We start from the raw sequence: 23,209 nt of genomic DNA on the forward strand, positions 1-23,209 counted from the left end.
AACCCGGCCAGACAAATCCATCGGAAGCATGTTTAATTGTCACTGAATTCCCTGATGGCGTGACTTTAAAAAAAACCATCCACAGGAAGAGAGCTGAGATGTTCGGAAAACATTTAGTGGATCAATATGCCGGGGAGAGCTGAGACTGTGCCGAGTGTGTGCTCAGGGACCTGGCCTGAGCCTTTCCAGGCGGAATACTGTTACATTTCTATTACTCAGACGGCAGGATCAACCTATTCAGCATATTTCTGTCCCCAGCTCGACTGCACATTATTTACTGCTGTGTAGCGAGGGGGAGGACAAGGGGGCTGGGAACTGTTGTCTAGGGCCGACTAGTTAAACTGTAAGCATCTCTTACTCTGGGCTGGTAGATGAAAAATACTGAAGCAGTCTGGGACTTCAGTGTGAGAACCAGGGTGTGATGCTCTAATAATTTATCATCAGATCAATGGCACTTTTCTTTTTTTTTTTTTGGATTGTTGATAGCTATGAACCAACATACGTGCAAGTGTGTGTTTCTGTGGGTGTAAGAATAATAAAAAAATTCTCTTACTCTTCTTACCTTCTTTGAGCATCCCCACTTTGAGGCATTTCATGAAGCGACAAGCCTGACATGATTTGCGTCTCCGTTTTGTGATCTCGCACTCGTTTGTGGCGGGACAGCTGTATTCTATGTTACCTGAGGAGAAGGAAAATGAGAGCAGGTTAACAATGACCAAACCGTAGTTGATTGATTCATTATAATGCAAAACCAAATGTTTGGGCAGATATTCAAATACTGGGTGGAATAAGAGGAGGAAGTATCTGTTATTGTGATATGAGACAATATATCATCTTTGATTTTGGATATCATTATAATGTGATCTAATGTCTGTTTCCTGGTTTTAAAGGCTGCGTTACAGTAAAGAGATTATATTGCCTGAATTTACCAGACTACCATTATTCTGGCCCCACAATATCTGCAGGTATTTGGACAAAAAAAGTTGTCACCCAGTCCTGGCATTTTCAAAATGCTTTTCAAAACATGAGATACATATATATTGTGTTTCTTGATATAGCCTAAAAATATTGCAATATTTTTATAAGGCCATATATTGAGCCCTAGGTGGAAGCATGTCACAGGCATTAATGAGAAACTAATGGTAAACTGAGTGCTGCCTCTGATACAGTGTGTACTCTGTGCTATCAGATGGTCTATAATAAATCATATTTTGCCATCCAGGCATGGGCACTTGTATATCACATGGATTCCTATAGAATTCATTTCTGTAGTGTGCAGGTGGTTCAGGTGTTCTTCCCGCGAGAAACAAAACCTTCCAGCACTGGGGGCCACGACAGGAGGAGAAGCTGGGGTAAGAGGTAAAGAGTGAGGGTGTAGGGTGGAGGTAAAGCTACAATAGTCCTTGAGGAACCATCGGTAGACGCCACCCTGGTCCAACACTAAATTGGCCTCATTAATTCTGCGCGTGTCCCCTCCGGGCCCCGGGCGCAGGCCATGTCCCCCTGTGCTCAGAGGGGCCTGCCACTGCCTCAATAGCAGGCTAGAGAGCCAGACATGCTGCCCCTGACCACTTTACATAATACTCCTGCAGACCCAAACCTGTTGTTACCACTGTTGCCATTGTTGACTATTTACATAGTGTACAGGCAAGAGGCCTTATGCATTATTCAACCGCAGCGTCTGATTCCAGGATGGAGCAATGAAAAAGAGTTTCACTGCTGCACAATAAAAGAGCCGGCTCTTCTCTACTCTAGCATTAGCAAAAGAAAGGGCAGGATATGTGAGGCAATTCCTCCGCTTCTGTCTGATTCCCTACATTTTACTGTATTCGGGGGGTTTTCAATAAAGGGTTTCAATATAATGGTCACTGCAGCCTAGGAATTTGAATCATGCTCATTTTGAGCGGGCTTTCAGCTTTAAAGCTTTTGACATTGGTATTTTTCTAAACTTTTCTTTTAACCTCAGGTTTATGTTATAGTATGTTAGTACAGTGAAATAAAATGTAGAGTACTAAAAAAGAATTTAATCATTAGAATTACCTCAATATTTTCCCCTCATCCACTCCAATACATGTAAGTATGCAATTTATCAGCAAATGCTTTTTGTTGAAACTGCTACATACACACATACTGTACAGAAACACCTTTAACAGAGGAAGTATTTTAACTGACACACAGACACATTAGGATTGCATCCCAACATCCTGCAGCTGCTCCATAGCTCTGACCCTCACTCTTGCACATTTCTGTACAGAGAAACAGAAAGCTGTGTAATATTCCACTGGCGTTCCTCCACTAGCCCTCCAACATCCTTTGACAACTTATGCAATTATGTTAACATTATTGGACAGATCAAGTAGAGGGTCCCAAGATGTTATAAATAATTAGAAATTCCTCCTTATATCTGGGTTAGAAATCATTATGCTAATTTTCCTCATCTCTTTGGGATTGGGGTAAATAAAGGTGTGAGGAAAGCGGCTGATGAGCTCTGATTGTCTTTCCCTCTGTCTGTTTTCTCTGTTGTCATAGCAGAAACAGACCATAATAATCCTATCCATTTCCCATATGCTGGGAGGAGGCAATCAGTGCCAAGCTGCGCCGGAATCAATTCATGGAGGTCTTTTTGGTTTGCGTTCCCATTATACACTAACCAATCAGCAAATTTCAGGGACGTAAAATACTAAATACATTAAAAAAATCTGATCAAATCTTTGTTCACTTCATTATATCCTATAAAAACACAACGTATTCCCACATGCGCCTGCTCTGTTGCAGGTTTGCTTGCACGGCTCAACCCGCCACAATTGACCCTGTGTGTCCCAGAGGACGCTTTGTTTATAGGGGTATTTTTCTCCTGCTCCCCTCCCTCTGCTTTCTGAGGGGACACGTGCACAAACCACACCTGGTGGCTAACAAAGAGAGTTAGCCCCTTTGATATCACACACCCCAGAAACAAAAACAAACACACGCTCACGTACTGCCCTGTCCACCTGTCCTGTCAAGCCCTTTGTGTGTCTGATCGGCGGGGGCTTCTCTCAGCTCAATGCGGGGAGAGGGGTGGATTAACTAATTCTTCATCTCTACATTTGGTTTATATTTAGGAGAGGGAGGGTTTTAGTATCAGTACAGTACCTATTCAAAACAGGACGATAAAAATATCAGAGAAATGTTAATGCTGAAGGCACAATCCGTCATATAAGTGCGAACAAAAGTTTAGCTCCAGCATCAAAGAATTAATCACAATATTTGCTCTTGCTCCCAAATTGATTTTCAGGTCTTTTAATAAACATGACAACAGCTACGTCTATAACATCTGATGCTGATGGAAACTACAGTGGTGACAAGCCTCTAATTCAATTGTTTGTCAATTTGTTCATATCAAGTCAAACACTTTATGTATAGTTTTTGAAAAATTATGGAGGCACAATATTTATTGTCCTGATAAATTTTTGGCCTGCTTTTGGAACATTTCTATAATCGCCTCAATCCTAATTTTTGTTAAATAGATTGTGTTTTGAACAAACTTGTAATTGTTGAATAAAATGTAATCTTTGATATTCATGTTTATGCTTTTAGCTGTTTCAATTTGAAAAGGAGAGGGACTATAGCTTTAAGATGATCAATGTCTTTATGTGTCTAAATTATATTGTTTGTAGCAACTAGATTTTAACTCAGTTTGTGACTCTGAACAACATAAGTGAGTAAAGGAAGCATTAATGTACCCTGAACACTATTAAAAAAAGTGTCACGTAAGTTTTGATTCTGGTAACAGTAGATTCAAAATTGACTTAAAAGGGTGCATCTATTAAATATTTTACAGTAAGCTTGTCATTCAGAAATGATGCCTGGAAATCCTGGCCTGTAGAGTAATAGTACGGCCACTTACACTTTCAGAGATGAAGCATGCTGGCGGGAACCCCTTTAACCCGAGGGCCATGCTCGGGTTTATCTGTCTTTAGAGAGGTTATGGTATGGTTACCAATAACATTACAGAGTGAAGGGAGAAGAAAAAGATTTCCCTCCTTCTTCTCTTGATAAGTATCTGTCTCAATCTATTTTATGGCTTTTCAGGACCCATGCCAGGGCACAGAGGGGAAAGTCAGGTCTTGTAAGTAAATTACAGTAAAATGGCAGGTATTTCTCATCAAAATCTAAACTGACTTTTACAGGCTTACTGTCAAGGTCTATTACTTCATATAAAAAGGGGGCCACTGAGTTCAGTTGGTTTTCAAGCAATTTTACACTTGGGTTCAAAATGGGAAGAAAACACGGTTCAATAAGAGATTTATGTTTTTGATTGGTGGGGCACGTGAGGTGCAGGAATGGGGGGGTGATTAGGAAGCAATGAGAACAGGGGTATTTCTGGGATGGATGGAGATCCAGGTTGACATTAATTCGGGCCTGGCCTTGACTAATGTAACTATCTCCACGTAGGAGTTCAAGGGGCTTTTCACTGGATGAATAGGTGACAGAAGATGGATTTTCCATCCGCTTTTGTTGAAAAGGTAAGGGCATCAGCTGGAGAAGAGGGGGCCAGAGTGGAAAGTGAACAGAAGATGGTGTGGTGCTCACTGAATAAATGTCTGAATTTTTGTCAAAATATCTTAAACTCAACTACATTTAAAGATTATATACTATTACATTTAAAAACAACTCCAAATTTCCTATTGAGAATTAGCTGCTGTATCACATGATAATACACAAGGTGAGCACAAGGTGATAAAGAAACTGTCATGTACATGGTTAACATTAACTTAGCATGTTGTTTGCCCTAAGTGCTATAGAACAATGTGATAAAGCGCTGGAAAAGACAGCTCCTTTGTTTTCCTCTCATTAGAGAGGGCCGTCTCACACTCCACCCTTGACTGCCTCGTTATTCCTTTAATTAATCAGTTCTCATCAACGGCACCCTCTCGTTCTTTCAAGGGCTCTACATCCCGCTATTTACTGCCTCTATTTTCCTCCAGCGATCCTGCATGTGTTTCTATTATCATTTCAGAAGGATTTCACCTCCCCCAAAAAGTCCCTATGTCCTCCCTGCCTTCTCTGCCTGGGACCCCTGTCTGATTATTATGCCATTAAGCCTCTCCTCCTCTCCTCTGAAAGAGCAGCAGGGTCCCTCTCCAATCTAAAGAAGTCCTGGGTTTTTTTCCCCTCCTTTCCCTGAAATTACCCGGCGACGCGTGCCTGAGTTTCTAATTGGCATGCCCATCCCTGGAGACGGCCCCCTCCCTTCTTCCTAATGAAAAGCCTCGGCCTTAATTACACTTTCCAAACGCTGATTGTTATTGACAAAACTCCTGTGGCTCGGACAAACGACGGCAGATTAGCTCCATTACAGGCAGCCCTCCAAGAAGAGAAAGAGAGGGATTTCAAATCGACAATGCAAAGTGAGGGGGGAAAAAAGAGGGGCTTTCAATTTTTTTTTTCTCCATGTACCTTTCTCTTAATTGTTTGGGCCATTGCTCTACTTAAGACGTCTCTTTCTTCCCCGATGCCTCTTTTCTGTTCCATTGTGTTGCCGTCAGTGTACTTTTAGTGAGGGGACAAAAGCCCAGTTATGTTACTTGAGAGAAAATGTTCATCTTTTGTCAATAGACAGGATTGCTGATGGCAGCATGGGTAAACAGGAGGATTTGGCCTAATGCTTTTGTTTGCCTGCAAAAGGTACATAGACTGTCTAAAGCTGATATGGCTGTAAGGTCCAAAATCAACACCTATCATCCAGACAGACAGCCTGCTCCCCTGCAATCATTACTTGATGAAAATGTAGTGAAAGAATGGATAAAATATGTCAGACTCATTCGTTTTAAATATCAGATTTCTATTTTTTCCCCCACTCTAACCCATCGCATTTCACCATACATTTGGATCATTTTACCTATTTCATCTCTTTTTCCTCCACTGCATGTATTGCACTACTAAGCCGGCAAGGCTTAGACCTGGGCAGCTGTGCCTGTTGTGCAGATTTTCTTTTTTTTCAGGCTCAACAATATCTCCGTCTTCCTGATTAATCTGGAGCAGAGCGCACCTTTTCGCAGTGGGGGGCCTTTCATTGCCTCTCTAATGAGAAGCTGTGATACATCATGCCTCGCAGATAGCCAATCGCACCCTAGTCCCCAGGCTCGCACACACAAACACAAAACAGGATAGGAATAATAAAGCACGTTCTCTGAACCCCCCCAGGCATCTGGGCAAATGCTGCCCCCCCACTGCACCAAATCTGACCTCTGAGTGATGATGTCATGTCCGCCACCCACCACCAACTATGACCGATGATGTAATCATACCTATGCTATTCTGTCACATGTCCAAATTTTCTTTGTTTTTCTGTTTTCAATCAATAAGTGTGCACGTTTTTTGTTGTTATCCTACAGTAGTCAGGTATTGTATGCTTTAATGATATCAAAAACAAAGATTTTTTTATTGCTGTTGTTGGTCTCAGGAGGAAGGGAAAACATCTTCCACACTCCAGTGATTTTTTTTTTACATAGTAAATCGCTTGGACTGAGTATGTTTCAGTGTTGTTGTGAGGCCAAAGGTGTCTTGTATGGCGGGTGTGATGTGGCGTCATGGGATGAAATAACTTGTACTGAGTGTTTGTTGGGGGGGAGGTGAGAGGAGAAAAAATACCTTGTATTGTCCTTTTAAAAAAGGCTTTGCAGGCCTCACAAGAGGCCACCCCATAGTGATACCCCGAGGCTATATCTCCACAGACCAGGCACAGCCTCTTGGGGAGGGAGTTCAACATGTATTCGCACTTTATGGACGAGTCCTCCATAATGGTGCTGGAGCAGTCGTCGTAGCGCTTGCGGCAGGTGCCGGCCCCAAGCCCGCTGGGGGTGAACATAGGTGGAGAGTCCAGGCCGTTGGAGTGGCTGTTCATGGTGCTGACATAGCCACCGCTTGCGTCTGAGTTGCCGCTTGGACTGTGGTGGCTGACCGTGTCGATGACCGAGGAGGGACTGGACGGCTCAGTCTTGATGTAGGACCCACAACTAGAAGGTAGGTGCCGGTCATCAGCGGCCATTCTATTCAGCAGCCTGGGGGAGGTATGGAAAGGGGAGAGTTGGGGAGAGGGGGTGGATGGGAAAGGAAAGAGGAGAAGAAGAAAATAATTAGAGGTTTTTTCAGAAGTAATAATGCAGAAAAAAAGATGCTTGGAGCATTTTATAATTATCAAATTCCCAGTGAAGTTTACTGTTCCAGTGTACTGATGTTATTTTAGACAATAAAGTTTATTCTTAAACTAAAATGTGTAAGTGTTTGATAAGCAGGTTGATGATTATCACACAGTGTACATCTGTTTATCTACTACATAATAATTGATTATATAGATCATAATAAAAAATAACAATATTTCAAATTTATATAAAGTTTGTCAGGACACAATATTTATTTAATTATAAAAGAGCCTCTTTTTTAAATGAAAAACCCTTCTGTTTTCATTCGGTTAAGGGTTATTGTAACTGATAATAATATGTGTTTTACTGTATTCATGATACTGTGATATTTTCTGAGATAGTTATCATGCTGCGAAAATCTCTCACCATTGCAACCTTACAGCAGACTACACAGTTTGTGCTCTCCTAGAGGAGATAATAAACAACTAATTAACAAAAAGATGTGTTTCTGAATATTAAGATGCCATTTCTACATGTAGAATAAGAGGCAGAAAACAAAGGAGACTGGATTTAACGTAGTAATTTAGTAGCCATAGATTTAAATGTACTACATATCGACTTTTGTCACATCTGTTTTTTAAAGTCTTTCCAATAGTCAGTTCTCCGTATCACAGCGTGTCCTAACCTTCCCTATAAACCAGTCAACCAGAGGGAGGATCTTAAGTGCTTCATTAGCCACACACCACGGCAAAGCGCTTGGTGTACAAATATACACAACTACAACACACTCAGGTGCGCACACAATGCCCACACAATACAAACACACCCCAGACTGAAAGAAAGTGAAAGAGAGATAGAAAGAGGGCGAGAGGGAGCACTCAACTTAACACGCAAGTGCGCACACACACACACATACACACACACAAAAAGAGCACATCGAGTCAGGAGCATCTCCATAGTTTAGAGAGCAGAGTGGACCTTGGCTTGTCTCCTTGAGTCAGCAGTCAACCAAAAGGAAACATGATGGCAAGATATTGACTTTTTCACTGTCTGCCTAATAACTGTGTTTTGGAGTACATGCAATATGATGCTGTAACGTGTGCAGACTAAAGTGCAGCCTTTTGGCTGTGGCCACAAAATGCACTCTGAAGCCTTTCCTGCCCATATAAATCTATTTCAGTCCCGCTCTATAACCTTTAGCTTGAAATTGCACTGGGAGAACAATGGGGGGAAAAACTTAGCCTTGGCATGTTCGACTCATTTTTTGGTCGGCAGATCGGAGTGAACTATTCTGATGGAGGACTGGTGGAGGAGATGGATAACTCAATGTATTGGGGATGCAGTGTAGACATAGTGACCTCTTAGGGTCAAGGCGAGGTCACACACTTACATACACACACATCTCTTTGCATTAGGTACCATGGAGGGGGGTAAAAGGTCACCTGCACTTGCCTGCATTAACAAAATTGAGCCTTGCATGGCTTATGCAAATTCAGACACAGGGGCTCCTAGTGAGTGGCAGCTAGACAGCCCAAGTTGTGCCTTAGCACATTAGTTCCATTAGCATATTGCCAACTAATGGTAATGTTTACATATTTGACATGTCAGTTTACCATCAGCGCGAGAAGGCTGGTGGGGGTTTTCCCCTATCTGGCTGATTGGACGATAGCTGTCTGTCTCACAGTGCTTCAGAGGAAACAGGAAACAAGAGGCCTCCGCTGTGTCCCCTACCGGTCGGCTGGACTGCCTCTTGCTCTCTGAGGCTGATTTAATTGTGAGGGTGGGGTGACGGAGGGGTTCAGGCCCACGGGTCAGTGGGTCAACCTTATTTTCTCACCCTGGCTTCCTGGGCCCGTGGAGATGGGGGTCAGCGTGTCAAATTAAATCTCATTCCCAGGTTTCCCTCCCTGCTGTCATGTATATTCATCGGAGCTCCAGGTGCCTACCACTTCTGGAAATTCACAAAAAGGTTAACTGCTAAAATAAATAATAAAAAATGCCCCCTGTTAAAACCGTTGACCTTGTGGAATAAGCCCTTTGCCTGAGCACTCCTGGAATTCTTCTTGCAATATAATGCCTTCGCTATATAAAACTGATACACAACTACCACTGTGCTGAAGAAAACGCTGTCTAATTTAAAGTATTTCTTTCAGCTACTCTCAGTTTAATCAGTGAAAAAATTCATTTCATACTTTGCATTAGGAGCGGTTATTCAGATTTTCTTTTTTCAAAAATGATCCACTTGTACTCTTAAATGCCCTTGCAGACAGAAATTGAAAATGTGAATCCATTTCATGCCTTTCTTAAATAGAACTTGCCGCTCTTGATAATGAATGCAGATTGCATCGCCATAAATTAATGCACGGCTCTGTGTTCATCTGCTTTATGTTCTCTGTTTCAGATGGATATGTGCACCTGTGCGATAGGGCACCTGCACTTGGCTTATTAAAGGCTATATATTAAAACGCAGGCGCACAAGATGGCTCCATTTAGCTTTTATTTCACAAATTCAGAGTAAGCTTAACCTCGGTTCAAAGGCCACCTTCAGGGTGACACTTAGCATAATTGCATAAGTGTCTTAACTGTTTCCCCTCCAGCTCAATGTGGTCATTTATAATAAATGTTCTGGCTGGAATCCCCTTAACTCATTCTGCTATGACACATTATACCACTGCTATGCTTATGTTTTTAACAAGGCTGCATATATTGATTAATGATACTGAGGGAATACTAACCACTTGAACCTGGCGTATTAATCAAACAGTCTAAAATATTTCTATAAATATTAGTAATCTCTAATGGGACAGGTCCAATTTAAATCTATAAATACCATTGTATGGAGAAAATGAATTATGAACATTAAATAGTTTGACAGCAGCAATAGTTGTAATAAATAATTCAGTATGTGGGGCAGGTGCTAATTAGCTTGTGTGCTACACAGACAGAGCAGACAGGAAAGGATTTGCCGGACTAGCTGAGGTTTGATGCTATAAAATCTATAGTTCTGTCTTACTTCCTTCCTCAAGGTAAGAGCATTTCAAATTCTGCTGCCTGGCTGCCCAAAGGAGCAGTGCTCGTCTAAGATACACTATCTCTCCCTCTCTCCTTTTCTCTCTCTGTTCCGCCTCCTTTTGTTCCCTTTGTACCGATCAAAATTCATGCTGAGTAGTGGGTTATGGGCCCGCAAACGCACACTGCGCAGTTTGGTTTTAATCTGATTCCACCTGGCCCCTCTAACAGTATTTCAGATCCCTAATATCATTCCACTGGTGCTGCTGTGACCAGGATTAGCTGGCCTAATGATCTGGCATCTCGTCTTGCACTCGCTGTTCCTCCACTTCCGAGAGGGGAACTGAGGAGCGCTCATTCTCTCTCTTCCCTCGCCTGCAAGCGACACTCTGAACACTGGATGACACCGGCGTAAGAACACAGTACATTCGGGATCTAATTGAGCCAATTTGTAAGTATTCCTGCTGAGAGCTTCCTGCTCACTTCAGGAAGATACTGACATCCTCCACTGTTCTCTGGGTGACTACAGCTCTCTTCCTGTTTCATGTGTAAATCACGAGCACAGACCCATGCTAGGGGCTCAACTTAAACAGTGAGTAAATTCTTGATGTCCTTTTCACTCTCAAGGCCAAAAACACAATTTTATAACATTTTCTAACCTCATCCCAGAGTGTCACATCCCTGCTACCTGACCAGACTGGGTAGGTGGATGGGAAGGGGTGCGTGGGGGAGGTGGGAGTTGACATCTGCAGGCAGGGTGATGGTAATATCAGATGCCCCGGTAGGGGCAGATCTGTCTGGTGGGCCCCAGGCGATGTGGCCTGATAAGCCACTGGCCCCAGAGTCAGCGCTGGTAGGACGAACTCAATTAGCTCCTGACAGACCTCCTCTCAGCCTCCCCGCCACAGCCAGAACCCACTGGCAGCTGCCACGCTGACCTCTCCTCCAGGGGCCACTGCCACCTCTTACCGCTCCAACAAACAGCCAGGGATTCATTTTTGGGAGAGCGGACACCGCGCTGCAATTCTGCACAGCCCAACTTAAAGTCTCAGAAATACATGCAGCAGTTTACGCCACCAAGGGTGCTCGTTCACTGTGTGTTCTCGCAGGGGAAAATGTAAACAAAAAAGGACTTGGGGCTCAGGGAGGGGTTGAGGGTGGCCCTTGGGAGAGAAGAAGGGGAATGGAGATTCCAAAACACACTTAGTTGAAATATGGAGGACGCCTTTCTGTCCAACTGGCTCCAGGTTAATGACCATCAGGGGAATAAGGGGCTAAAAGTCTCTTGGGGCGATGTGTGTCTGTGCTTATGTGCCCATTGGTCTGAGTGTGTGTTTGTGTTGCAGGCAGAATATGAAAGATGGAAATATGGCAGGAAGGGAGGGGGGAGTTGGTTGATGGCTGTGGTTTGGTTGGAGGCAAGCCCGGCGCTCCATAGGGACCCATTCTAATCTATGAGGGAGAGGCCCCTAATTTTGGAGTTTCTCATTCATTAGTCCTACCCCGGCTGAGGGAGGAGGTGGACCTGAAGGGAGGGGAGGGGCCTCTTTATTAGCGGATATGCCAGACACTCAGGAGAAGCTGACAGAGATTTATGATGTGCAGATCTATGGAGGCAAACAAAAGGGAAGTCGAGGAGACCGAAAAACAGGAAAAGACGAAGTAAGCGATACATGAGGGTAAGGGAGAAAAGAGACAGAGAGAGAGCTGTGTTTATCGTACCGATGGAGAGCGAGGGCCCCGGATCAATAGTCCGTAGGCTAGGGGCTCGTGCAGGGTTACCACTGGGGGGAAGGGGGGGGGCTGCTCTGTGGCCTGGGCAATTAAGTTTTTCAGTCTCCAGCAGAGGATTATATTTAGCTGCTCCACAGCGATGTCATTGTAGTCTTTATAAAGCCATGAGCTCACTCCACTACGACAACATGAGCCCCATGCTCCAGCGGCACCACAAGATAGTGCTGGCCAAGAAGCAGATCACATCTATTGATCCCCCCCCGCTTGCTCCTTCCTGTTCTAGAGATGCTGCTGGCAGGAAAGAGAGGGCCTCTTGTGATACAGGCGCTGCTGTTTGTCTGACGTAAACTGTCTGGGCCGCACTGGGCAGATCCTGTTCTTATAAGGGGCTGAGTTCAGGATATGGCTAATGATGGAGCTGCTGTCAGTGGAGGATGTGAGAGAGTTGTCGGTCGTCTAAACTTCCCGCTAAGGAGAGCAAAGAGTTAACAGTCGTCTGTGCGGACCCAGCGGGGGAGCTCCCTGCAGAATTGGACAGCTCATCATACTGTGTGTGAAAAAGAAGTTCAATGATAAGTCTAGCCGGCCGCACAGCACATTTGGGATCAAATTTCTAATTCTGCCTTTTCATTAGAAAAGATTAGTTTCCATTACACCCATTATGTGGCATGGCCATGGTATAATTTAACAACATACATTTACAATGGCTCGTGATAAGTAGAAAAAGTAATTATAGTCCACTACTGGCAAAAATCACCCTTAAACACAGTTTCTGATTATTGAACATTTAGTATATTAAAAGTCTCCTTCAAAGACTGGTGTGGTTAATGACATCAGACACAACCTGGTGTTGTGTGATACGTTGCTGATACACTGACGCCAAAATCACAACATGCTCTCCTGCAATGCTCCATGCTTTCAGTCTAAATTAGATCTGCAACAATTAAACTGGCTGTCGACTACTACATTAATCGCCAAATGTTCTGGAAAACAAAAAAAATTTGTTTTTATTCATCTCGGCCTTTGGAAAGCAGGGGTCGACATTATTCACCATTTTCTGCCAATTACAGATCAAACAACTAATTGATTAATCAAGGAATTAATCAACAGATTAGTTAAAAATAACAAATAATCATTACTGCAGCTCTTTTTAACATGTAAATGATGAAACACATCTTACACCATGTTTCATCTTGTTGGACTGTACGACTAATACATAAAAGTAAAAACACTGTATATTTAATTTTTTTTAATGTCTTCACATTTTAGTGGAACAGTCTGTTTTCCTCTTCAGATACACAGCTGCTGTCATATGACCTATTATAAATTAGATTTCTGCAAGGTATCGTTTATCACCGAATCTCTTGCATCATGAAGCCATCTTTAACATATCGTGACAGTATATCATGAGTTCTCCCCCCATCATAAACAGTGTAGTTTTCTGTGTGTGACATGATAATAAGATGACTCAAATTCAAGTAAAAAGATTTAGTATGACCAACATGTCTGCACTCTTGTAGAGAAAGTTAAAAATCTGAACTAAAATGACTGACCTGCCGAGACTAATATTGCAGGAACGAGTCATGAAAAAACAGTTTTACGCTACAAAAGGCTAGCTTTTGTTTTACCGCCATAAATTATGTGGAAAGCCAGCAGATATCAACCACAGCACACCTCACACGTACTCCCAGCGAGGGTTCCTTATGTAAAATAAAGACAGGGGATTATAAAATATGAATGATGGAAATTGGAGCAAAAAAGAAAAAAAAAATTAAATGAGTGCAAGTCATGATCACTGTCCAGATATTTGTGGTACAAACTGTGAGAGAAAAGATGTCAAAGAGGCTGGTTAATTTTGATCCGAAAGGTGAAGGGCATTTCTGATTGTGCTTCAAGTTTCTTTGCAATGCGTGATTCTGTGTGCATCACAAACAGAGAGACATATTATTATAAAGGGTTAGGGCTATTTAACACAGTCCAGTGTAAATCACAGGTTTAGACACAGTGACTGTGCGTACAGGAGGACAGAGGCATAGAGCCATGCATGAAATTACTTCATTAATCTTCTTCTGATAGGCCGTCCTTGTTTAGGGGGGAACTCTACCTGCTTAAAACAAAGAGCCTACCCTGCCTCTGTCATAAATTTTCCTCTTTATAAAAAGAAGAGCCAAATATAAAGATACAAATGTACATGCATGCACACAAGTGATGATAAGCAGGCCAGAATTATCAGGTTTATCAGGTTTCCAGGATCATTTAAATACACAATCAGATGTGTAAATGTGTCATCATCATGGCACAAAGTCAAGATTAAAACAACATTTATTATACAACATGATCGTGTCAAAATCGACAACATTCACATTTCAATTGTCTTTTGTGCCGCACAATTCAAACAGTTCCGAGCTGAACTGATGCTGCTCAAAAACACTATTGCTATGACTGTCTGCCACAGCAGCAGACATAGTCATAGCAATAGCCTCTAGCTTTTTACAGGCTCATCTCTACCAGCTGCCACACATTCCCCATAAATAGTGCTGGTAATAAAAAGGCGGGTGGGCCTAACTGATTTATACGGTGGTGTCCACCACCACACCATTCAGGAATAATTAAACTTTGGGGATACTTCCTGAATTAATGCGTTTCCTTCAGGGGGCAATCTAAACACGCATTTCAGTGTTCACCACGTCTGGTGTTGCCCGACGTAACGGGAAGGAGGGAGTCTCCAAGTGGCAGGTTCAACAACCAGCCACTCAATGTGACCATCGGACTGCACTTAGCGCTGTAGGGGTAGTCTCATAAGGAGATTTAACGTGAACATGTTTTGTGACCGACAGGCAAATATGAACAAACAAACAGAGTTGTATGATGTGAGGGCAGACAAAACACACATATACACACACACACACACACACACACACACACACACACACATATTAGTTATTAGATGAAATTAATGTCTTATAAGATAAAGTTTATAAGAATCGGACTGAACTGCTGTTTTGGTTTCATTTAACTTTGATATTTGAATCATTGATAAGAATTGAAGTCAAAACAGAAAAGGAAAACTGTGATTCTGAATTCATGTTTTAAGATTTATATTCTATGTGAGAGACCGCGAGGAATTCAAAGGCCTTTACAAAACAGATTATTATATCACATGATCACATATTTATTATTTATGATAAGTTTTGTTGAGACTCCAGTTCTGATTGCTAACAAGAGGATTTTGGGGACTGTGTTTTTGTATAATTTAATGTTTGAGCCGCTTTAAAACTCAAATGAAAGGGTTTTGTTATTTGTTATTTACAAATACGTAAATAGGAATTCCTGTTCAGTACAGATAAACTAGGCCTATAGTGGCTGGCCATTTACACACTGCCATGTCAATGGCTGATTATTGGTCACATCTACTTCCCCTGGGCAAATCAGAGTGAGAGATAGTGGCACTCTGTCTCTCTAAGACACACCCATAACAGAGCTTCTGTAAGTTTGCAAACTGAATCAAACTTTTTATATTAACAGCTGATGATGATACAAAACACAGATCTCCTTCAAATAACAGACCGTGTATTTTAACACATGCGTCTGAAACATTTTATCACAGCTTTCCAAAGAGAGACGAGGGAGAAATAAAAAAAAAGGGGCTTGGTCTAAAAGCTGTAATGTAGAGAGCCATGTAGAGAAGACTTGGTGAAGCTGTCAGAGGGAATCAGAGCTGCTACTGTGACGGACGGTTTCAATATTGATTTCATAAATAAACAAAGCTAAGCATCGATCCTAACGTTATTTTGCATTTCAATTACTGCTCCGAAACATAACCTTCAAACAACTCGCCGTTCAATACCAATAGCCTTCACTGATAAACACCCATATAGTTACCCACCTTACATCACATTTTCTTACCGAGTGTGAATTAGTGGGCCTGCAGTTTTCCCTCCACTGCATTTAGAACAGAGTGGCTTAAAAGCAGCAGTGTTTTAGTGAGCATTCATATCTATAGGGATGCACGTAACGCAATATTAACGGAGAGAGCCATACGAAACACGGCAAACAGAAAACTTTCTTGTAACTAATTTAACACTCCACTGTTCTCATTATTTTTCCCTCCATCTTTCTGTGACTCAGTTATTCTTCTCAACTTCTGTTTTCTAGATGGTGTGTGTGTGTGTATGGTGTGTGTGTGTGTGTGTGTGTGTGTGTGTGTACATGCATGCGTGTATACGTGCATAAATGAGGAGGAGTCCTTCAATGTTTGAGCAACAGGAAGAAGTGCTGACGCACCGTGTCAGTGATAGCACTCTGCTGCCACAAGGGCATGAGAGCCCACGTAGGCTAGCATTATCCTTCTAGACTAATGGAGCTGGTTATTTTTAAACAGATTCTCACACTGCGGTGGAGGTGTCCAAGGTTACAATGGATGAAAAAATCAGGAGGGATGCGTGCAGTGACGGCTGGTGGTTTCTGTGCGGGTGGGTGTGGTAGCCAAAGAGGCATGGAAGCTGATCAGTGACAGGTGTAAAGGTCCGATATGAGATGGGGTCTCAAGGGACTGCATGTCATAATAACCTTCCATAACTGGACAATTTCACCAAAAATATTCAATATAATATAATTCAATACTGTACATGTTGGTTGTTATAAAAACACAAAGTTATTTTGTAATATGACATTTTTTGTGCATAATATTAAATAGAGAGTCCAATAGGGAATAGGGAATCCAGATGAATAAATATTAAAAAATAAAGACATAGTTTCAGAAAAAGTCTTGATATTGCATGCTTTTCTTACTTTTAATTCCCCAATGGATTGCCTGGGGAGTAAAGCACCACTACACACAAATGGGAGTGTTTAATGTAGAAGCTTAAAAGCCAGCCTAAGCGCTAACAAGTATGAACCCGAATACCTCTGAAGCTACAGAACAGTGAACATCCAGAGAGTGTCAATACACTCTGCATCCCCATTTGGCCTGGAGAGGGACAACATGCTCCACCCTCCCCCCGCTCAGCCTGAGCTGAGTGACATATTTACAGTGAAAGTAATGATACTAGATACCAGAAATGAGAGGGCTCCAGCGTGGCCAGTGGACTCAGGAATCTCTCTAATGAATTGGACAACAAAGCCCTGTTGGTACAAGGAAGAAGTATTTAGAATTGGGCGACAGACTGAATTTTAAAACATGAGATTTTCTTTTAGAGGCTCACATCCCCAACACCTCCTAAAAGCTCTGGGAGATGAGGAGGGTGGGAGTGGGACAGGTGGGTCTGGCTGAACGCTGTGGCTACAGAGGCCACCAGCTCCTGGCTCACAGCGGGGTGGCCATTCTCGGCCAGGAGCCTCTTCTGGTAATGTATTCTGAAACCAAATTACCGTAAGCTGATCCCATCTGGATAGTGTCTGTGCACGGCTGCTTTGGTTACCCACCACTGCCTCTAGCCTGTGATAGCATCTCCATGAAGACAGCAAAAATCTGATTAACCCAATAACAATGAAACACTTGGTCAAAGAGCAAAGAGCTTTTAACTTAAGATACACTAATGCAATTCCCTCGCCTTGTTTTCTGAAACCTAATAAGAATCAAGCGGACGGACTGCTACAGATGGGTGTTTGCAGGCTCTAATGCAGCAAGCTGGGAATGAAGTCAAATAAATTGAAATCTAATTCATCATTGTGTGCTAACTTCTTTCTCTAAAAAAATACATTAAAAGCTCTTATTTCATGAAGGGAAATTGGATAGCCTTGTTAGTTTATAGCAGTGGCTCTGCCAGGGCTTAAGGAAAGCGAGGGTGTTGATGGAACGTTTAGAAGCAGAGAGAAGTCACATCTCAATTCACTGCCGCTCAGAATGTGTGTGTGTGTTTTCTAGTAAGCGCGAGGAAACTCAGACTGAAAATCCTTAGTGCTGGATGACTTCTGAGTGGCACAAAACTGCTACTGCAATACAAGATCAACAACAAGATGGTCAGACCTGTACAATAAATGATTCATCTCACTACACGAGTCAAGGGATATCTAGACTCGAACAAAGTCAAGAAAAAGTGAAAAACAAGACGAGTGCAACGGGCTTCATAGGGAATGAAACTCTTAGTAAAACCTGTGCTATCAAAATACGTAGTCATGGCGCTTTTAAATATCTCCAATGTGCAGAAAGAAAAGAGTAGCGAAACTCTGTTTCCATCAAATTCCCACTCAGTGGCAATGCCCTCGGGTCAATCTATAGAGTGTATTACTACAGTGATTCCACAACAGTGCTGCGCTAATTACATGGAGCACATACGTCCCACTAATCCTCTCACCCAAGCAGCACGGCCACATCCAGCCCACAGTGAGGGGCTGCGAATACCGCTGCACAATTAGCAGCAGAGAGACACTGCTGAAGCAAAATGAACAGCAGTACACTCAGGCCAGCGCTGGAGAGAATCCCACAAATAACTGACTGTTGGTAGGCGGACATGTAATCAGGAAAATGGTAATTTACTGTCATCAATTCTACATGATATTATGACAGATTTTAAGCTTACTAAAAACATCCTCACAAGTAATTTCTCAACAAATCTAGGGTTACTGAGGTTTATATATCAAACACCTGTTCACAACTCTGCTGTTCAGAGTAAACGCTCTTTTCACTGTTATTTTAAATGTTACACATAGAAATGTAACTGCTTTCTTGTGCCAAGTGACATTAGATGTGAACTATTTTTTTATTTTATTATACACAAATTTCGAATCAGTGCACACCATATCTAAATCTGTGATGATATTGTATGCTTTAGAAAAAACTCACAAATTAAGAAACAGAAACATTACTTGTATTCTATTACTGAAAAATATTTAGTGTACATATTTAAGAACATTTTATTTCATGTTTAATAATTTCATTAAGTGCAATTATACATTTCTGAATTTTGCCAGATAATTTGAAAGGAGACAAAGTCAAATTCAACTGAAAGAACATTTTAAACAAATGATTAAACTGAAAATGTCAACCGTTTTCATGTTTAATGTTTCTCTTTATTGCAGTTAATACATTTCAAAATGTGTTGGAAAGTGCATCTGTAGGTAAAATAATTTGAAAAATTGAAAACATCTCTTATATGAACATTTTTTGATATACATGTGGTGGTGTAAAGATCTGCTTAAAAACTAAATACATATTGTTGTAGTTTTACCCTACAGTACTTTACCAATACCAGGGTTTACTACAATGAAAAATATAATTACACATATAATGCCTGATACTGCTGTTTGTGTCATTCTGCATTAAGGTGCATCTGAGAGGGAAGCAACATTTTATAATTCATCTTAGTGGAATTACAGAGGAGATGATTGCTTGCATGTCTAAGATATCTTTTTTTTTTTTTCTCAATTGGCTTTCAGATTAACTCTTTGAAGCCTAAAGCAAAGAATACATGTAATGCAATAAACACTGACAGAAATCAGCTCTCTAACTTTACACTTTATTATTAATTATGTGTAACATAAAAAAACTAAATTGTGGTATCATTAAATAATGTTCAGTGTAAGGAAAGTTACAAGACAACTCAATCTTGGCATATGATAAGAATGCACAATTTAAATTAGACTGTTCTGGACATTTTTCAAGTAGTAACAGAATGAGTTTACAATTTAAATAAATGCATTAATGTCAAAATACACTGAGGTGTGAGACGACTGTTACATGTCATTGAAATGTCTTAAAAACATGGAACTGGTCCTCCCCAAATCACCACTTTTGCTCATATTCTATTTTAACATTTCAAATAAAAATATTCTACAACATGTAATATAATAAAGACTGACATAAAAATTGTCTACGAATTAAAACAAAACTTTAAACAAGCCATATGTTTTAGTCTGGGTTTTTCATCCATTAACAGTTGTGTGTGTGATGTAAATACATCAATATAGGACCATAAAACTGTTTCCAATAAAATTGAAACAACATATTAATATGTTCTACAACTGAAGATTGAAGACTGAAGTTTATTTTGCATTAAATGTGTGCTCTCAATGGATTTAAAAAGTCTAACTGTGGCAGCTCCTGTGAGCTCAGACTGTCCCAGCAACCAGGAGCTGTTAAGACGGCAGCTTGCCTCGCGTGCCGCTGGCTGGGACAGACCTGCCAGCTCACTGAGGTTACAGGGTCCTTTTCATTCGTCTTTCTTTGGCTACAAATATTACAGTGTGTAATTTATCCCCTCCAATTCCACGGATTCGCGCTAATCTCATCTCCTTAAAAATATTATTCTTGTTCTCCCTGGGCGGCCCGATCTAGGATCAAAGCCATCAGCAAACAACCTTCTAACCCGAGCGGACAGGTACCCCCCAAATTCTTTTAGAGAAAACACACAGTTTGCTGAGGGGCAAGCTAAATCAATCAGCCATGCTCTGAATTAAATTTATAAAGACTGGCATACATGATGTGCTCAAACAGTAAATCTACATGCACATACATAGTTGCACCTGCCTTGTTGCTCTCTACTGTCAAGTCCTGCGTGATTTAAGAGCCCTTAAAACAATGAACTAGAGAAAGTGCATGTTTAAGAGTGTGAGTGGGTGCGAGAGGGAAAGTGCTGCCAAAACAAGAAAAAGTTCAGTTCCTAGAGTAGTAGCATTCAAGAAACAAAACTAGAGCAGACTGTGTTAAAAGAGTAAATGAGAATAAAAAAAGACAAGACAGTGAAGAAACAAAACTGCATCACAACAGAGCGGTTAAAAGGAAAAAGTGACAGAAGGAAATTAAGAAACAAGGTGCACCTACTGGTTATGATAGCTGAGAGGGTCTGGAAGACAAAGTTCTGAAATGTCCATCAGTCCAGTTTTAGCATTCCAGGAATGAGAAGAAGAGGAAAGAGAAAACAATTGAGACCCCGCTTCTTCCCCAAATGATGGCACAGCACCCTCAGAGACAACGCTGGCGAAAAACCCCCTCCAGCACCGCTCCCCCCAGCCTGCACAGGTATGCTGGACTCTGATGGATTGAGTGGGCGCGCGTGTGTGTGAGCATGTGTGTGTTGTGTGTGTGTGTTTATGTATATATGTGTGAGAGAGAGAAAGTGTCTGAGTGTATGTAAGTGAATGTGTGTGTGTGTGTGTGTGACAGAGAGGGAGAGAGGGAGAGAGTGAAGGGGGGAGGGACAGATAGACAAGAGAGGTAAAGGGGGGTGAGAGAGAGAGCGAGCGAGAGAGAGAGAGAGAGAGAGAGCGAGAGAAGCGCAGGCAGCAGCAGTGGGATGAGCGCTAAGATGGAGAGAGCATGAGAGCGCGAGCGAGAGGAATGACTCTTTCCATGGTCGGGATAGGGCTCTTTAAGACTCAAGGGCTTGATGAATATGGAACAGCTGCTGTTGGCTGGCTCCGAGGGGCAGGACTTAAAGCGACAGAGGGGCCGGCGGAGCACCAAGGAGGAGGGATCCAAACGCTCGCTCGCTCACTCGCACACTCTCCGCTATGCACAAGTGCAACACACACACACACACGCACCACACATGGCTCGCACGCACGCAGACAAAACAACCTATCACATGAACAACAAAGATGCGACTAGGAGAACAGTCAACACACAAAGTTTTCATTCAAATAAGTTTTATGTTCTGGATGCTTAAAGATTCAAGCATGATTGAAGATAGTAAATAGAAGTATTAGATTGTCTGTCTTGCATTTGTGGAATATTTAAGAAAATCCAGATTTATTTGTCTGTTTCTGTGTTGATTTTAAGAAAAAGGAACATTTATTGTATTTAATAGTAAACAAAGTTATGCAAAATCTTGACTTTTTTTCTCTTTACATTTTGTGATCCATCTCTGATTAATTTTCAAATAAAAGCATTTTGTCTCCACATTTTTTTTTCACGCTCGCATCAATATGAATTGCAATAATATCAAAGTCGAGGGAAAAGCCAAAGGCGATCACACAACAGCAACAACAGCGAACTTTACCAAGCAGCTGACATTTCAGAACTTGACTATCCCAAAAAAAGTACTGAAATCCACTCTGTGCATTTTCAAGATATCAAAATGCACCATTATATAATGCACCATAAAGTGACACCAGCCTAAACCACACTATAGAAGCTCCAGCAAGCAGTCGAGTGCATCTGCAGCACTTCACTTTCAAAAAGCAATAGCTTTCAAACCACTAAGGACAGTAAATGTATTTATTGAGCTGTGTCGCTAGCTCCATTTGCCGGTGTTACATGTGAGGTACCATTGTGAAACCTTTCACCACCTGTGAGAGATGATCTCAAGCCATAACTCATATTCTGGAAGCCCATCAGCTTCTAAAGCAGCGGAAAATCCAGCCCTGTCTTCTCTAACCCCAGCTTTAGAAGCGCCTGTGTTTCACTGTTGATCAAGCTCTGTAAGAATGCAGAGAATGCAGATACCATTTCACAGTCAGTGAGGTTCTCCATGTTACTGTATCCCCACATTATAAGAACAGAGCTTACCATGGCATCTTATTGGAGAAATGAGCAGTCCGGCAATGGCTGACACTTGGCTGAGTCAAGCAGAAAGAAACAGCAGCTTGGGACACTTCTTTAACTCTCACAACTCTCTGACAACGGTCTACAGCTACTTCAGTAAAAATAAGAGTGAGTGAGTGAGGAGGAGTCGAGATCTACCAGCAGATTCATGCAAAAAAAGAAAAAAAAAAAGGTGTGTTAGGTCGCTCTGCTGCGCTCCAGTTTTCTCTGCTGAACAGGAACAGTATAACCCTCGGAGAGGACTCCAGTTCCATTCATCGGCTCACGTTTCTATAATCAATGCAAAAACATCACGCAATCCCTATTGATCATCACAGGCCTATTGATGTGCAGCAATAGTGCCTCCACAGTGGCACAGATCACACAGCATCTGGTCCCTTTTTGTGACAAAAACAAACGACCAAATAAATGAAAATCCAATTAAGATTGATGCCAAATCAAACACCTGTCAGTTTAATTCCTTGAAGAGGAGTAAAATCACGATCAAAAAGCTCGCAGACTTCAAGACACCGAACTACATATGGGACAAAGAGGAAAATTAAACATGTCTGCGTACCTCACATGGTACAGACAAGAAACAACGTATTCTCTATTTTAAAGACAATTCAAAACATTTAATTTCAGCAATCTATTCAAGTTGTCTTTCTCTTATCTATCTCCTTTGGCAAGTAAAATCTTTTAAATGATTTCAAATACAAAAGCTCAGTTAAAGAAACTAAAACTGTCAAAAAAGCAAAACAAGTAGTCTAAATTGCAAATTCAGAATTATGTAAGTCAAAAGACCTACTGACTACTGGATAGATAATCACAGGGGGAGGGTGCCTCCACACAACAAACACAAACAGCCACATTATCCTGC

The 23,209-nt window shown here is 41.7% G+C and overlaps 1 protein-coding gene across 8 annotated transcripts in view; it reads right to left on the reverse strand.

The window, feature by feature from the left end:
* esrrb (estrogen-related receptor beta) overlaps window positions 1-23,209 on the reverse strand; it is a 47,270-nt gene that overhangs the window by 22,709 nt on the left and 1,352 nt on the right. Inside the window, exons 1-5 of one of the 8 annotated variants that reach the window (XM_030392309.1) lie at window positions 22,315-22,432; window positions 20,629-20,665; window positions 16,923-16,991; window positions 6,634-7,043; window positions 554-679 (exon numbers count right to left, since the gene is read on the reverse strand). In XM_030392309.1, the coding sequence (XP_030248169.1) occupies window positions 554-679; window positions 6,634-7,030 (523 nt within the window). In that variant the 5' untranslated portion in view covers window positions 7,031-7,043; window positions 16,923-16,991; window positions 20,629-20,665; window positions 22,315-22,432. Of the gene's footprint in view, window positions 1-553; window positions 680-6,633; window positions 7,044-16,922; window positions 16,992-20,628; window positions 21,165-22,314; window positions 22,433-23,209 lie in introns of those variants that run through there. The other 7 variants (XM_030392303.1, XM_030392310.1, XM_030392305.1 and 4 more) reach the window with 7 other exon arrangements.

This window comes from Sparus aurata, chromosome 16 (genome assembly GCF_900880675.1).
Source record: "Sparus aurata chromosome 16, fSpaAur1.1, whole genome shotgun sequence".
In the NCBI taxonomy this organism is placed as follows: Eukaryota; Metazoa; Chordata; class Actinopteri; order Spariformes; family Sparidae; genus Sparus; species Sparus aurata.